Source organism: Schistocerca gregaria, chromosome 1 (assembly GCF_023897955.1).
Source record: "Schistocerca gregaria isolate iqSchGreg1 chromosome 1, iqSchGreg1.2, whole genome shotgun sequence".
Lineage (NCBI taxonomy): Eukaryota > Metazoa > Arthropoda > Insecta > Orthoptera > Acrididae > Schistocerca > Schistocerca gregaria.
The window spans coordinates 951,341,724-951,359,551 of record NC_064920.1 but is presented as its reverse complement, the minus strand read 5'-3'; the positions used below and the strand labels follow the sequence as shown (position 1 = coordinate 951,359,551).

Here is a 17,828-nt window from a genome sequence, read left to right as displayed (position 1 = left end):
CCATATTCGGTTGCAGCCGTCTTGTTCCAAATAGTTGGATCGGTCGTACTAAACATGACGTTACGATAGTGTGCCCTGCTCTCCGCTACCTAGATATCCGTTATGTCAAGAACCTTGCGTATGTCACGTTTGACAAGAACAATTGCAGAACTCATTTTTAATGCGGCTCGAGTCGGTGACTCCACATGTGCTTCAGAACACATGTGTAGAACACTTGAAAGCATGCAAAGAGCTTCTAGGGAAAGTGACAGAGATGGATGACGGTACATGCTGTTACTTGTTTTGTTATGGATAATGTAGGGAAATGTAACGCTCACATTTAATAGTTGCACATACGAGCTCTGCAGTCAACCAAGGAAATGTAACTCAATTTTGCCAATCAATTTGATTATAAGATCTAACTAAGAGGTTGAAGAAAGATAAATTGATTAAGATACTGGTACCTACTAGCGTATTACTATATGAATCTATCTGTTATGAGGAGGAATGTCAGACGAATGCCTCTTCTTCCCGTAAACTATTAGCTTCAGTAATACTCCGCAGCGTATGATGTTTGGCGCAGTCGCGCATTGCATACATTGATATCTAAGGGGCAATCCAATGATAACGAGAAGTTGGGTAAAAATAAATGAAATTTTTATTATTTCAAAAGCATCATGGTAAACTTATTTCTGTGGCTTACGGAACGGTGATTGTATCCACAGGCGCACCTCTTCGCCATAAGTAAATTAACGGCGACGAATGTCTTTCTCCGGGGCTCCAAAAATATTGAAATCGCATCGGTAGCCATCGGGACCGTATAGAGGATGTGTACTGGCTTCCCAGTGGAACCTCTGCGGCGTAATCGAAACAGCCTTGCAATATGTCGGCGGGCATTTCTCTGCAACTGAACGACGCCGTCCGTCAACATTCCTAAGCACTTGGACTACATGGTGCGTTTCAGTTTTAGTAACTGCTGTATGTAAATTGTGGATCCGTGCGTGAAAAATTTAATGAGTAGCGAGCTCTTGCACTCAAATAAAAATGTCATCATGACATTCCCATAGGTGATGTGCATGGCCTTGGACATTTTCTATGGCGTGGTGGGGGAAGGGGGGGGGGGTCGTGGAGGTTGGTAGATCTGTGAGATTCCGCTGCGGACTCTGACGCTTTATCAAACTGATGACACCTTCTTTCATTTCCCGCGACAATCTGATACCATTATATGTCCTGGAATGATGTCGCTGTTTTGTTCAACTACTGGTCCTCCATCAGGCTGCGGGGAATCCAATGTGCACAGATTTTCCGGAACTTCAGATGCTTTGTCATGACTGCGTGAACTGTACCGTGACTGACGCCAAACAAGAGCCGGAAGTCTTCCACCGTTCGCCGTCGTCATTTCTAACGGTAGTATGTAGCCCAGCAGTGGCAGAAAGGGTACTGACACGAGAAGCGTGTCCTGGCAGACTGCTCTTTCAACAACATTTAATGATACCCGACCTAAACTAAATCGTTTCACACGTACGTGATACATTGTATTCGCCATACGCATCAGAAATTCGCGATGAATTTCACTTGGTATGGCATGTACTCAACAATTCGCTGGAAATCCCATGCAGAAGTATTGAGCCATGCTGTCTTTATAGCCGTCCGTAATTGTGAAAGTGTTACCGGTGCAGGAATTCGTACAAGAACTGACATCTCGATTGCGTCAAATAAATGTTTAATGGGATTCATGTCGCGCGATCTGGATGGCCAAATCTTTCTCTCGAACTGTCCAGAAAGTTCTTCAAACAATTGGCGAACATTTGTGGCCCGGTGACATGGCGCATTGTCATCCGTAACAATTATATCGTTATTTGCAAACTTGAAGACCACGAATGGTTACAAATGTTCTCCAAATAGCCGAATATAACTATTCCTAGTCAATGATTGCTACAATTGGACCAAGGGACCCGATCCACCCCATGTGAACACGGCCCACACCACTGTCGTGCCACCATCAGCTTGCACAGTGCCATTCTGCGTACGTGAGTCTATGGCTGCGCCAGACTCGAGCTTATCAGCTCTCATCAACCGAAATTGGGACTCATCTCTCGACATCAAGGTTTTACAGTCGTCTAGCGTCCAATCAATATGGTCACGAACCCAAGAGAGGCGCTGCAGTCGATGTCGTGTTATCAGAAAAGGCACCCGCGTTGCTCGTCTGCTGCTTTAGACAATTAACGCCAAATTTTGCCGCTCTGACCTAATGAATGCATTCGTCGTACGTCTCACATTGATTTCTGCAGTTATTTCGTTGCTTGTCTGTTAGCACTGACAACTCTACGCAAACGCAGTTGCTCTCGCTCGTTAAGTGAAGGTCGTCGACCTCTGCCTTGTAGTGGTGAGAGGTAATGCCTGAAATTTGGTGTTCTCTACATGCTATTGAGACTGCGGATCTCGGAATATTATATTCTCTACGATTTCCGAAACATAATTTCCCACGCGTCTTGCTCCAACTACCATTCCGCCTTCAGGGCCTATTATTTTCCATTGTGCAGCCATTATCATGTCTGACACCTTTTAACATAAATCACCTGAGTACAAATGACAGTTCCGCCAAATCACGGCCCTTTTGTGACTTGTTTACTTGATACTACCGCCAACAGTATACGTGCATATCGCTATCCCAATACCTTTGACACATCAACGTATAGCGCAACAAAACATTTGGAACTTTCTTTTACTTTAATGTGCTGTTCCAGATCCGTATTCGAGTATTTGACTCGTTAAAGCATGCCTCAGATCCACATTCGAACTTGGATCTGTTACTTATTCTCCCATTATTTTCATGATTCCGAGAAGCTATCTCCTCTGTTTCAGCTTTCATATTTTTGTGATGACTGTCAGGTTAGCTACATTTAAGGAATGGATGAGTGCATAATATTTTTGTCAAACTCGAATGACTGGATCCATACTTATATTCACGTATGTGTGTGTGTGTGTGTGTGTGTGTGTGTGTGTGTGTGTGTGTGTGTGTGGGTGTGTGTGGTGTGTGTGGGTGTGTGTGTTGTGTGTGGTGTGTGTGGTGTGTGTGGTGTGTGTGGTGTGTGTGGTGTGTGTGGTGTGTGTGGTGTGTTTGTGTGTGTGTGCGTACATACGGACGTACGTACGTACACGCACTACCTTAGGAGGCATCCCATGAGTTCTGCAACTTCAGTGGATGTATGTAGGTACTCGTATTTATGTGTGTATGTGTATAAGTTCAACGTCTCCTCCTCAACCGCTGGACTGAGTTCGACGAAACTTGGTATATTTCTCATTTACCGTCTGTAAATCGACGTTGAGAAGGTAAGAACCACCTACCTATTAAAGAGGTTACCCATTATTTAGCCTACAGTATTTGAGAATGAGACCATTTATAAAGTTGCATCAAACTTTACGTACAATTTCAAACAATAACGAAACTTAATTTCGCTGACGACTCCTATAAAATGGTAATAGGAAAAAAGTTTATCATTTATCACATTTTCGCTGCCCATGCAGTAAAACTCTCGCATGAAGCATGAACTTTTAATTTATTACGTCTAAACTATCAAAGTATTAACGACACATTTTGCAGATAATATTCACGTGTACTGAAGCAGAAAAATTATAATATTGTACGACACCTTGTTCAGAAGATATGTCATAAACATCTAGCAGGGTGAAATTCGCTAGAGATGTAGGTGGGAAATACATGTACAAATTGATGTGAAATATGTTAAATATATATGAAACATATTTGGGATGTGTGGATGCGGGCAAGGCCTTGAGTAAAAATCCCTGGAATGATCTCATCGAAACTTGGTACACATACTAGTTACAAACTGGAAAGGAATACTGTAGGGTTAAGGACAACTAGCCTCCTACTGGGAAGAGTGAAATAACATGGAGAGGGATGGAGATAGACAGCGAGGTACAAGGAGGAGATGGACGCGGGTAGGTGTGTGCGTGAGCGCGCGCGCGCGAGTGTGTGTGTGTGTGTGTGTGTGTGTGTGTGTGTGTGTGTGTATGTGTGTGTGTGTGTGTGTGTGTGTGTGTGTGTGTGTGTGTGTGTGTGTGTGTGTGTATTGACTGGGTCATCAACTCTCTTAAACATATTAAAAGAAATGAATGTGGATACAGTACCTAAAATAGTTGTCACACGGTGAGGAAGCTACAATTTTCACCACTTTATCCATATTCATGAAGACAGACAGGGCGGTGGGGAGAGGGGGTGGAGGAGCAGGAAAGAGAGGACAGCAGAAGATGGACAGAAAGAGGAGGAGGAGATGTACAGAGAGGGAGGGGGAGGAGGATGAGGAGGAGAAGGACTAATACAAAATCGAAATAAATGCATACCCGATAACGCCGGGTACTAAGCTTGTATCAGAATAAAGAATCAATTTATAAGTTAAGGAGCACCTGTTTGAAAGTGTCTCGCGAGTGTTTACAAATATGGAAAACAGCTTAAGTAGTGTGACACTGGACCGAAGTAATACACTATAATTTGGCATATCTGATGAACAGGCGTTATGAGAACTATTTGGGCACCATTGTATTCTCTTTGTGAGCAGCGTCATTGCCACGCAAGCTAGCCGTACGCGATATTTCCCAACAAAAGAGGGTCAGCACGTTAAGTGTCTCATATGGAAAACAGCTACAGTGTCTGCCAACGAACCAGTGATGTTTTCTAAATAGATTCAACAAAAATTTTGTCTTGCAGTCTTGCTGTGGAACCATCACAGTACTGTTTTTCTTGGTCATGTAGCTTTAGTACGAAGTATTTTTTCCGTTCTATTACACACTGAATGGAATTTATTTGACTTGATGTTGTTTACTTACTGCTACGCTGAATCATTAAGCAACATCGCTCATTAATAGTCTAAACAGTCTGTTGCGTAAACATCGAAGACAAGTTTCCATTCTTGAAGACGGTACAACGCAGTTTGTGGCTTATCCTCAGAAGCTACTTGATAATGTCATTTTAAGAATTTTCTACTGCTCGCCTACGCAATGGTGAAGACTACGGACAAACAGTGAAGAAATCGACATTTAAAATCGCTGAGCTGTAGCCAACATTAATTTTTTCCGTGCTTCCTCTAGATCTTCTAAGACTAATACCGGAACTGTTCTTTTCCAAAGGACAAGGTCTACAACTTTCAATTCCTCTCCTAGCTTACGCTCAGTCTCTTTTGACTTTATTATTGAGAAGACTTTAAAAAGTGAAGTGTCTCCCACTGCTACTGTTCTTCAAATGTGAGCACCCATGTATTTCTACGTTCAACATTGTTTGCTGCTGCAAAACTAAACCACAGTCGTAAGTCCAAACCATAATGTTTCCCACAAATTCCAAGATCACGTAGGTGACTACTGACTCCTTCCTGTTCGTATTTTCTGCAGATGGCTGCACAGGCAGTGACGGCGACGGTGCCGTCGCACGACCAGGAGTCGGTGAGCAGCGAAACCAACCACAACGACCTTCCGCCGCCTCCGCCTGCGCCCTCGTCGAAGGAGAAGAGGCGCAAGACGAAGAAGAAGTCCAAGAAAAAGGACCCGTCCGCCGAGGAGGGGCGCTTCCTGGCACCCTCAATGGTGGCCGAGGATTCCGTCACCGACAACAGCGTCAGCATGGGGCCCATCGCCAAGAACCACATGGCCGAGGATGGCTACACGTGTGAGTACCGCCGCAGGATGAAGACTGTGTCGCAAAATCCGATCCCATTCCGATACAATTCGCACATATCTAGGAGTACCTCTGGTAACAGTATTCAAAATTGGGTCTTGCAGAAATTTCCAATTTTCACAATAGAAGAATTACACTGGTTTCCCCAGAGACTACATTGATATAAATGTGTGCTTTCGTAGGTACATTATGTTAGTTAAATTTGCAACAGTTCTTACTTCATGTTTGCAGATTTTTGGCTGCGTATTTTACGTATCCATAATTTCTGACAACCTAAAATCATTTTGGGTATTAATCCTTTACCTACCAGTTTGCAGTTTCATTGCACTAAGAGCCACATCTCAGGAGGATATGTAACTAAAACATTATCACTAAGGTATCGGAACTTAGTGTCCAACATTCGTTGTCCCCTGGTTACCGAGTTGCGAAACGTGGAAAAGAATAGAATCGGAGTGGTTGGGATGTAGCGATATCGTAGTGTGTTGGAAACTAGGTGCAATTATAAGACAGGAAGTGAGAAGTTTCTCCACTGAGTCTGAAAGGAAAGGATTATGGGGAAAACCCTGACAATCAGAAAGACATAGGGTACAAGTGGTTGCGCCGGCCTATGGTGGCCATGCGGTTCTAGGCGCTTCAGTCTGGAACCGCGCGACCACCACGGTCGCAGGTTCGATTCCTGCCTCGGGCATGGATATGTGAGACGTCCTTAGGTTTAAGTAGTTCTAAGTTCTAGGGGACTGATGACCTCAGATGTTAAGTCCCATAGTGCTCAGAGCCATTTGAACCATTGGAACAAGTGGTAGCCTACCCTGAGGAGAAAAGTTTGGCAGAGGAATACGTAGCGTGTTGCGTCAACCCTGTGTAATGTCATTATGAAAGTGACTCACGTACAAATGAAATTGCCAGCACCACCACCACCACCACTACTACTACTACTACTACGTATCAAAGGGCTGTGGTGTTGAACGAATTCTCAGCTTGAGGAAAGCTTTACTTTCATTACTAAATATTAGTAAGCGTTTATCTTGGAACCATTCAAAATAAGGCATATTTATGAGTGAAGTTGCTAACATCCTATGACGTCCCTGTCACTTCAAAAAACGCCATCTATTTTGTTCCTGCTATATCTTGCACTTAATACCTCTACATATTTCTGTTTGAAAATATGGTATTCCCTCGTTCCACATAAGTCTGTCTCCTTGGATCATGATTACCACACTATTTAATGTTGTAGAGGTAGAAAGTAACAACGTGTCTCTCGTTATGGTACCAATAACAACGAGAGAATGTACATTGCCGCATTTGCGTCAGCAGTCTTCTGGCTGGTCTGATACGGCGCGCCACGAATTCATCTTCTCTGCCAACCATCTCAGAGCAGCACTTACAGCCTAAGTCCGCAGTTGTTTGTGTGATGTAATTCCAAATCTATGCCTTCCTCTACTGTGTTTGCTAGCGTCCTCTAACACAACGGTTTGTTGTTGCCTGATGTCTGAAGACATGTACTATCATTCCGTCAGTATTTCCCGTATGTTCCTTTCTTCGTCGATTCCAAGTAGAACCATCTCACTGGTCTACCTAATTTCCAACATCTTTTCATAACACCACAGTTCAGAAACTTCGATGCTCTTCTTGTCTGGTTTTTCTATGGCCCTACACGATGCTATGCCCCAAAAGTATATTTTCACAATTTTCTGCCTCATATTGTTAATGTCTGTCACCAGTAGACTTCTTTCACTCTCACTGAGGGCAATAATGTCATCAGCGAATCTTATCACTGATACACTTTCAGCCTGAATTTTAATCCCACTTCTTGAATCTTCCTCATTTTCGCTCATTGTTTCTTTGATAACAGTAAGGGTGAAAGACCACATCCCTGCCTAACACCATTTTTCATCCGAGAACTTTGTTCTTTGTCTTCCAGTCTTATTATTCGCTCTTGGTTCTTGTACATATTGTATATTACCCGTCTCTCCCTACACATAATTCTAATTTTTCTCAGTATTTCGAACATCTTGCATCATTTTACACTGTCCAACTTTTTTCTCAGGTCGACAAATCCAGTTAACGAATCTGATTTTTGTTTAGTCTTGCATCCATTATCAACCGCTACGCCAAAACTACCTATCACACTTTTCGGCTCGTATAATCCTCGAAATTTCGTGGATGATGTTTTCCCGAAAGTGTGTAGCACATTTATTGTTCCACCCCCCCCCCCCCCCCCCGCAATGACTTTAGAATTGCCGATGGTATGTTATGTATTCCCTCACCTGTGCCTTATTTGATCTTCCACAACTCATTTAAATTCTAATTCCGGCTCGCCCATTTCTTCCCTGCCGACCACTATTTCCTCTTCTATCACGTCACAGACAAATCTTCCTTCTAGTAGATGCCTTCAATGTACTCTTGCCAGCTACTATCCGCTCGCTCGTCTGTATGTAGCAGTGGTATTCCCATTGCACTCTTAGCTTTACCGCCATTTCTTTTAATTTCACCTTATGTTAATTTGACTTTTGTAGATGATTCAGTCCTTCCGACGATCATTTCTTTTTCGATTTCTTCACATTTTAAATCCACAGGATGTGGTGAAAGGAATTAACAGTCTAATGAGTACAGAGTATGGACTCATAGTAAATCGAACAAAGACGAAGATAATGAGAACAGCGAGAAACTTGACGTCAGAATCGGGAGTCGCAATGTGTTTGGAGTTAGGGAATTCTGTTACCAAGGCAGAAAAATAACGCTAGATGGAAAAAACAAGGAGGAGATAAAAAGCAGACTAACACTGACAAAACCGGCATTCGTAGCCAAGAACTGTGCTAGTATCACAAATAGGTCTTAATTTGAGGAAGAAATTTCTGAGACTGTGCGTTTGGAGGACAGCATCGTCTGGAAGTAAGAAATAGACCGTGGAAAAACCGGAACAAAAGAGAATCTAAGCCTTTGAGATGTGGTGTTATAGAAGCATCTTGAAAATGACGTGTTCTGAAAAAGTAAGGAATGAGGAGGTTCTCCTGAGAACGTGCAAGTAAAAGAATATAGGAAAGCACTGACATGAAGAATGGATAGGGTGATGGGACATCTGTTGAAACATCAGGGAATAGCTTCCATATTACTAGAGGTAGCTGCAGAGGGTAAAAAATATAGACGATGACAGAGTTTTGAATCCAACCGGGAAATTGGCTGCAACAAACGAGTAAAGTGACTGATCACTCAGAAACCTTCTGTTGGTAATGAATACCCTCTTGCCTGCGCTAGTCGTTTCTTGCGCCCCTTCGTCTAATTCATGGGTTCCAATTATGATGTCAATTTTATAGTTAACTTCCTTTTTGCTACTCCTCGTTACTGTCGACTTCCTTCGGTTTACCCTTAATCCATATCTTTTACTGATTAGACCATTGATTCCCCTCAACCGGTCTTATAGTTATTTTTGACTGTGTGAAACAATGTCATCATATTATCTACACTCTTATCATAATAATTATCTTAATAATTGGCTCCTTCTACCGACCCCCAGACTCCGATGATACAGTTGCGGAACAGTTCAGAGGAAGTTTGAGTCTCGTAACAAATAAATACCCCACTCATACGGTTATAGTTGGTGGGGACTTCAACCTACCCTCGGTATGTTGGCAAAAATACTTGTTCAAAACCGGTGGTAGGCAGAAAACATCTTCCGAGATTGTCCTAAATGCATTCTCCGAAAATTATTTCGAGCAGTTAGTCCACGAACGCACGCGAATTGTAAATGGTTGCGAAAACACACATGACCTCTAGGCCACAAACAATCCAGAGCTGATAGAGAGCATCATGACTGATACAGGGATTAGTGATCACAAGGTCATTGTAGCTAGGCTCAATAACATTTCTTCCAAATCCATCAGAAACAAAGGCAAAATAATTTTATTTAAAAAAGCGGATAAAGTGCCACTAGAAGCCTTCCTAAAAGACAATTTCCATTCCTTCCGAACTGACTATGCGAATGTAGACGAGAAGTGGCTCAAATTCAAAGATATAGTAGCAACAGCAATTGAGATATTCATACCTCATAAATTGGTAAGAGATGGTACGGATCCCCCGTGGAACACAAAAAAGGTCCGAACGCTGTTGCAGAGGCAACGGAAAAAGCATGCGAAGTTCAGAAGAACGCGAAATCCCGAAGATGGGATAAAATTTACAGACGCGCGAAATTTGGCACGTACTTCGATGCGAGATGCCTTTAATAGGTTCCACAACGAAACATTGTCTCGAAATTTGGTAGAAAATCCGAAGAAATTCTGGTCGTATGTAAAGTACACAAGCGGCAAGACGCAGTCAATACCTTCGGTGCGCAGTGCCGATGGTACTGTTATCGACGACTGTGCCGCTAAAGCGGAGTTATTGAACGCAGTTTTCCGAAATTCCTTCACCAGGGAAGACGAATGGAATATTCCAGAATTTGAAACACGAACATCTGCTAGCATGAGTTTCTTAGAAGTAGATACCTTAGGGGTTGCGAAGCAACTCAAATCGCTTGATACGGGCAAGTCTTCAGGTCCAGATTGTATACCGATTAGGTTCCTTTCAGATTACGCTGATACTATAGCTCCCTACTTAGTACTCATATACAACCGCTCGCTCACCGATAGATCTGTACCTACAGATTGGAAAATTGCGCAGGTCGCACCAGTGTTCAAGAAGGGTAGTAGGAGTAATCCATTTAACTACAGACCTCTATCATTGACGTCGGTTTGCAGTAGGGTTTTGGAGCATATACTGTATTCAAACATTATAAATCACCTCGAAGGGAAGGGTCTATTGACACGTAATCAGCATGGCTTCAGAAAACATCGCTCTTGTGCAACGCAGCTAGCTCTTTATTCGCACGAAGTAATGGCCGCTATCGACAGGGGATCTCAAGTTGATTCCGTATTTCTAGATTTCCGGAAAGCTTTTGACACCGTTCCTCACAAGCGACTTCTAATCAAGCTGCGGAGCTATGGGGTATCGTCTCAGTTGTGCGACTGGATTCGTGATTTCCTGTCAGGAAGGTCGCAGTTCGTAGTAATAGACGGCAAATCATCGAGTAAAACTGAAGTGATATCAGGTGTTCCCCAGGGAAGCGTCCTGGGACCTCTACTGTTCCTGATCTATATAAATGACCTGGGTGACAATCTGAGCACTTCTCTTAGACTGTTCGCAGATGATGCTGTAATTTACCGTCTAGTAAGGTCATCCGAAGACCAGTGTCAGCTGCAAAGCGATTTAGAAAAGATTGCTGTATGGTGTGTTAGGTGGCAGTTGACGCTAAATAACGAAAAGTGTGAGATGATCCACATGAGTTCCAAAAGAAATCCGTTGGAATTCGATTACTCGGTAAATAGTACAATTCTCAAGGCTGTCAATTCAACTAAGTACCTGGGTGTTAAAAATACGAACAACTTCAGTTGGAAGGACCACATAGATAATATTGTCGGGAAGGCGAGCCAAAGTTTGCGTTTCATTGGCAGGACACTTAGAAGATGCAACAAGTCCACTAAAGAGACAGCTTACACTACACTCGTTCGTCCTCTGTTAGAATATTGCTGCGCGGTTTGGGATCCTTACCAGGTGGGATTGACGGAGGACATCGAAAGGGTGCAAAAAAGGGCAGCTCGTTTTGTATTATCGCGTTATAGGGGAGAGAGTGTGGCAGATATGATACACGAGTTGGGATGGAAGTCATTACAGCATAGACGTTTTTCGTCGCGAAATTTCAGTCTCCAACTTTCTCTTCCGAATGCGAAAATATTTTGTTGAGTCCAACCTACATAGGTAGGAGTGATCATCAAAATAAAATAAGAGAAATCAGAGCTCGAACAGAAAGGTTTAGGTGTTCGTTTTTCCCGCTCGCTGTTCGGGAGTGGAATAGTAGAGAAATAGTATGATTGTGGTTCGATGAACCCTCTGCCAAGCACTTAAATGTGAATTGCAGAGTAGTCATGTAGATGTAGATGTAGATTGATATCTTCTCATCATGAAGTTTAATCGCACTCTTGAACTTTCTTCTCTTCATTGCTTCTTTGATGTATATATTGAACAGTGTGGACGAGAGACTGCATTCCCATTTTAGACCCTATTCAGTCCAAGCAAATCATGCTTGGTCGTCTTGATTTTCTGTATATTTTTTACTATCTGTTACCTGCTGCTTCGTCCGCAAATCAGTAGTTTTTTCATGATGAGTGGTGCTAGTAAGTAAGCTAGTAATTTAGTAATTTTAGGAGATGTCTGTGTATGTAGTGTTGTGGAGACGTGTGATGAAAAAATGTATGCAGTCCCGCTATGTAGGTACATTACGAATGTATTTCTATCTTATTGCTGAATGTAGAATCTGAAAGCACGCATTATATTTTCTAATTATAATTAGTACTGATTCGATTCATTACATTCGTGCAGAAGTAAAGCCTTCAGATGTTTCTGTGCCTCACCTAGTGCCGGATGAGAGAATTTGCCACCCGAGCAACACATGCCAGTGCGTCATCGTGCCTGTATTTTTCATCCATCCCCCTATGGTGACTAATTTATGATGAACGTAGTTAACAGCATAATCAAATGCAGTCTCGCCAAGACCCTACCACGAACCACATGTACAGGCAGGTCTCTCTATTAGCTGTACAGCCTGTAAATGACGCCGGCGTTGTGGGCCTTCAAGTGTTTTGGAAGCTGTAAGAGACGCGTGACGCTCAGCGTCTAAAATGCAAAGGTCTCGTGACTCTTCTACTGTCTCTGTAACACTGAAGGCCGCTAGATGTTCTGCATCCAACTTCAGGCGGACATGAGATTTCTATGAGGTTTGTTGGATTCGAGCATTTTTCGCAGATTGAGGTCTGTTACAACTATGCGGAAAATGAGACTCACGTTTACGAGGCTTGTATTAATTGTGTCAAATATGGCTCTCGAGCTTTTGTTGTTGTATTTCCACCAAAGCAAGTCAGGGATATCAGACGGTGTCGTAAACGACGCACACAATATAATATTGGATTTGCACTGTCACGGAATACTCTATAGACACTAAGAGTCGCCGACCATGACGTCAAAGTCACCTGCATGCCACACGCGTGTACCATATTTAAAAATGTTAATAAAGCGCCAAAATATACTTTATTGAATAGCAATCTATGGTCTCCCTCGGGGATCAAGCTGCAAGTATATCCATACCAAATACCATCCGAATCGGTTAAGCGCTAGCGTCGCGAAAAGGTATTAAACTGAGTTCTTTCTGAATTAATAATACCGAAATTCGTGTGGATATATGGATTAAACCCGTTCAGAATTGAATAATCATTATATTGATTACGTTGAATCATATTACGTAGAACGTATCAACCGGTAATAGCACTTTCACAAGTGTGATAAAGTTCAAAAGTGTAACAGTAAATAAATTCTCCAAAGAATAAATGTTTTTCCTTAATTTGAGTAATATTATACAAGGCGATAAATATCTTGTACTAAGTAGTTAGTAAAGTAGCTTATCTTTTTCATTAGGGTTGAAGCAACGTCATGCCAAATTTCATGGATATCGTCCAGCCGTTGACTCGTGAAAACGTGAAAGAGTTAATGTAGGTTTTATAATACACTGAAAAGCCACAGAAACTAGTTCACCTGCCGAATATCGTGTAGGTCCCCCAAGAGCACACAGAAGTGGTGCATCATGACGTGTCACGGATCCGACAAATGTCTGAAGTAGTGCTGGAGGGAATTAACACCAAGGCTGCACATAAATCCGAACGAGTACGAGGGGATGGAGATCTCTTCTGAATAGCACCTTGCAACGCATTGCAGACATGCTCAGTGCCGGCGGTTCTAGGCGCTAGAGTCTGGAACCGCACGACCGCTACGGTCGCAGGTTCGAATCCTACCTCAAGCATGGATGTGTGTGCTGTCCTTAGGTTAGTTAAGTAGTTCTAAGATCTAGGGGTCTGATGATCTTAGAAGTTACGTCCCAAAGTGCTCAGAGCCATTTGAACATCTTGAACATGCTCAGTCATGTTCATGCCTGGAGATTATGGTGCGCAGCTGAAATGTTTAAACTCAGAAGGTGTTCCTGAAACCACTCTGTAGCAATTCTGGACGTGTGGGATGTCACATTGTACTGCTGGAATTGCCCAAGTCCGTCGGAATGTAGAATGGACATGAATGGATGCATGGGACCAGACAGGATGTCTATGTACGTGTCTCTTGTCAGAGTCCTATCTTGACGTATCAGGGGTCCCATATCACTCTAACTGCAGACGCCCTACACTATTGCAGAGCCCCCATCAGCTTGAACAGTCCCCTGCTGACATGCGGGGTCCTTGGATTCATGAGGTGGTCTCCTACCCTTGCACGTCCCTCCGCTCGACACAGTTTGAAACTACAGTCGTCCAATCAAAAATGTATTAAAAAAACAGGCAACATTTTTGCAGTCATCAACAGTCCAATGTCAGTGTTGACGGGCCCAGGCCAGGCATAAAGCTTTGTGTCGTGCAGTCATCAAGGGAACACGAGTGGACCTTCCGCTCCGAAAGCCCATATCGATGATGTTTCCTTGAATGGTTCGCTCGCTGACACTTGTTGATGCCCCAGTATTGAAAGCTGCAGCACTTTGTGGGAGTGTGGCACTTCTGTCACGTTAAACGCTCCTCTTCAGTCGTCATTGGTCCCATTCTTGCAGGACCTTTTTCCGTCTGCAGCGATGCCACAGATTTGATGTTTTACCAGATTGATGATATTCACTTCATACTCGTGAAATTGTTATACGCAAAATCCCCACTACCTCGGAGATGCTGTATCCCACCATTTGTGGGAAAACTATAACACCACGTTCAAACTCACTTAAATCTTGGTAACCTGCCATTGCAGCAGACGTAAATGAGCAAACAACTGCCCCAAACACATGTTGTCTCATACAGGAGCGGCCAACCGCAGCGCCGTATTCTGCCTGCTTACATAACTCTGTATTTGAATACGCTTGCATGTATCAGTTTCTTTGGCGCTCCAGTATATTACTATATTATTCTTTTCCTACAGCTCACTCAGATATTTTTCTCAGAATTTCGAGCATCTAGCGCCGTGCCGTTTTACATTGCCGAAAGCTTTCTCTAAGCCGACGAAAGCTGTAATGTGTCTTGACGTTTGTAAGTCTTGTTTCCGTTATGACGAGCAACGCCTTCGGTGTGTGAGCAGGCACGACGACCACGACGACCACGACGACGACGGCGGCGGCGACGGACTCCCCGCGGTCGCGCACGGCCAGCCAGAAGGGCAGCACAGCGCCACCGACGCCGGTCCAGCCCAAGTCGATGCCGGTGTACCAGTTCATCGAGGAGAAGCAGCGCATCTCGCTGTCCAAGGAGCGCAGGGCCGCGCGCACCCTGGGAATCATCATGGGCGTCTTCGTCGTCTGCTGGCTGCCCTTCTTCCTCATGTACGTCATCGTCCCCTTCTGCAACCCCAGCTGCAAGCCCTCGCCCAAGCTCGGCAACTTCATAACGTGGCTCGGCTACGTCAACTCTGCACTCAACCCTATAATCTACACCATCTTCAACCTCGACTTCCGTCGCGCTTTCAAAAAACTGCTCCATTTCAAGACATGAATTACTTGTGCAGTTTCAAAAGCTTTGCTGTGATGATGATGTATAGATGTGTGTTAATCGTGTGTAGTGAAGTACTCGTTGGCTTCACGATGGCTGTGTTCTGAACCCGTAGTATTTTCCAAATTTCAAAACGTACGTTATAAAGATTTTGGAAAATCAGAAAAACTCGATTTTGGGATTCTGATGCACCTATGGAACGTTGATTGTGGCGACGTTAAGCGTACGGCCTGCTCATGATTGATACTAATCCTGGAATGCTTTGATTTTCATAATGACATGAATTTATACTTACTTCAGTATTTCGTGTATTACTGTGACACTCATACCATTTAACTAAGGACAAACTCAACAGTCACCTAACGAAAACTGGCTTCGTTCCTTGAAAGAGAACATTTAACAGCAATGATAACTGAAACAACTCTCAAAAACTTTGTCTTAGAAGTCACTCTCGAAAGAGGCTTTCAGCATCACCGATTGTGCTGTCATCAGCAGTTCTCCTACATATGGGGTTTTCTCTCTAAATACAGAGGTAAAAATACAATATTCACAAGCAGTTTTCTAACAGCTTCACCTCAATGTCTGAGACCGCGTCTGATGTCAGAATATCGTAGCTAAGATAATTAACTTACGATTAATTTAGTGCCCGAATATACGGGAACAGACACATTTCTCGTGGCTCAAGCTCCTTTATTCCTACCTGCCATTGTTTGAGCTAGCCACCTCCAACTTTACATCGTGGTATTGAAAAGATTCGTGTAATAAAGGCAGATTTTTTTAAAGTAGATTTTTATTTCAAATGTATTTTAATAATATATATTAGGATCGTATTATTTATGTACATAAACTTTTGGGAGTATCTCATTATGCCATAGCGTCTTGTCATTTTTTCTACTGTACTAAGACTAATTTTTCATTACAAATATCTGCGTATTTCGTACTGTAGATATGAGGCAGATTGGGAGACTGACTGACATTCAGTCCTCTGTACATACTAAACTGACTGTTGTAAAGTATAACTACTAGTTTTATTTGTAAAAATGTGTAAATTTTTATGTATATTGTAAACTACATACTTCACAAGTTCAGGGTCCTGATATATATGATGGGAAGGCCTAGTCACGAGCTGTAGTACAAGTTACAAGTAGATCTCTCACAGTTGTCGTTAAGAGTGACGGCCTTCGCAGTAATCTGGTTTCTCTGATACGATGTTATGACACTAATGGATATGTTCATAGTTGTACAGTAACCGCAATTTCTGTAAGATATGTAAATTCTGGTGGTCTTGCAATACCATCACTGTATTAGTCGATAACTTATACATTTCAGTATCGATTTTTCATAATCTGTAGACTTGTGAATACTGTTGACGTACTTCAGTCTTAATGGAAAACGCTCAATGATGTCTTTGCTCACAGTCTGTAAAACTGTAAACTGTGTAAGAACATCCTGTAATTTGCTCTATGTATCTGCCGCTTTCTAAACGAGACACGCCCGCAAACTATTTGTGGAAGCTTATGAAAAATCTCTCACCTACACCACAGTAGAGTAAATTAGCTCATTAGTTCCTAAAATGAACGTGATATCTTTGTCGGATTGTTAAGTATGTACACATTGAGAGTGCCACTCCTGGAGGAGTACAAGTGTGTCTGATTATACTCGTCCTCAGCTCACGTGGGCCGACCACCCCTGGGGACGGCGTAACTGAGCCCATCCGCCCCCCAGAGGCTGCCAGTCCACTCGCCCCCCCCCCCCCCCCAACCTCTTGGCGACCCCACTTGCCTACAGCTAATGATGCTCTTTCATGATATTGATAAATTTAATAAATGAGATTTCCTGTTACAGCTAGGTTGTTTTACTACCATTCTCCACTCCTTTTGTCGGACCCTTTGCCTTGTAACCTCCCAACAGATTATTTCCGTAACCTCCAATAAAATTGTGTCTAACCTCCCATTCAAAATGTGACTCATAAATAACCTTTCAATAACTAACTGACTGTGAATCTAAACTGGTAAATCTGGACATCAGCAATGATGCGTCATGGCCCTGAAAAGTCATTCTGAATAAACTGAAGATTCTTACCTCAATGAAGTCGCCGGACAACGCGTATATGTCTGCTTCTACAAGAAATCTTTCTGGCACAGCCCAGTACAATGCTGGTCACTAGATTTTGTTACGTATGAAAAATAACTTATTTTATTTACGATGATTAGCATGACTATGGATAGGAGAAATTACTAAAAAAATTAAATTCTGATGAATAACAGTCAAAAGTTATCTTTATATGAAAGATTATTATTGAAAAATTATCGAAAATTATTTACATGTGACTTTGATATGACAATAGTACAAAATGAGTTGTTGCAAATAACATATGCTTGCGGCAATAAATAATAATAATTTTTGCTTTTACTTTATACTACATCTCTCAGGCACCGCCATCGTTGTCCACGACCGGCCTTCGTAATTCCACACAGGACACAAGTGCTCTCTGTGAGCTATACAACTATACAACTAGATAACTGCTCTCTAAGAGCGACCTGACCCAACCGCCCGACCGCGAACTACTACCA

At 42.7% G+C, this 17,828-nt stretch overlaps 1 protein-coding gene across 5 annotated transcripts in view; it reads left to right on the top strand.

The window, feature by feature from the left end:
• Window positions 1-17,099, top strand: part of LOC126276092 (putative tyramine receptor 2) — a 1,721,495-nt gene extending 1,704,396 nt beyond the window's left edge. For all 5 annotated transcript variants that reach the window (XM_049977249.1, XM_049977251.1, XM_049977253.1 and 2 more), the window contains 2 exons: window positions 5,386-5,659; window positions 14,849-17,099. In XM_049977249.1, the coding sequence (XP_049833206.1) occupies window positions 5,386-5,659; window positions 14,849-15,258 (684 nt within the window). In that variant the 3' untranslated portion in view covers window positions 15,259-17,099. The remainder of the gene's footprint in view (window positions 1-5,385; window positions 5,660-14,848) is intronic.
• Window positions 17,100-17,828: the final 729 nt, after the last annotated feature.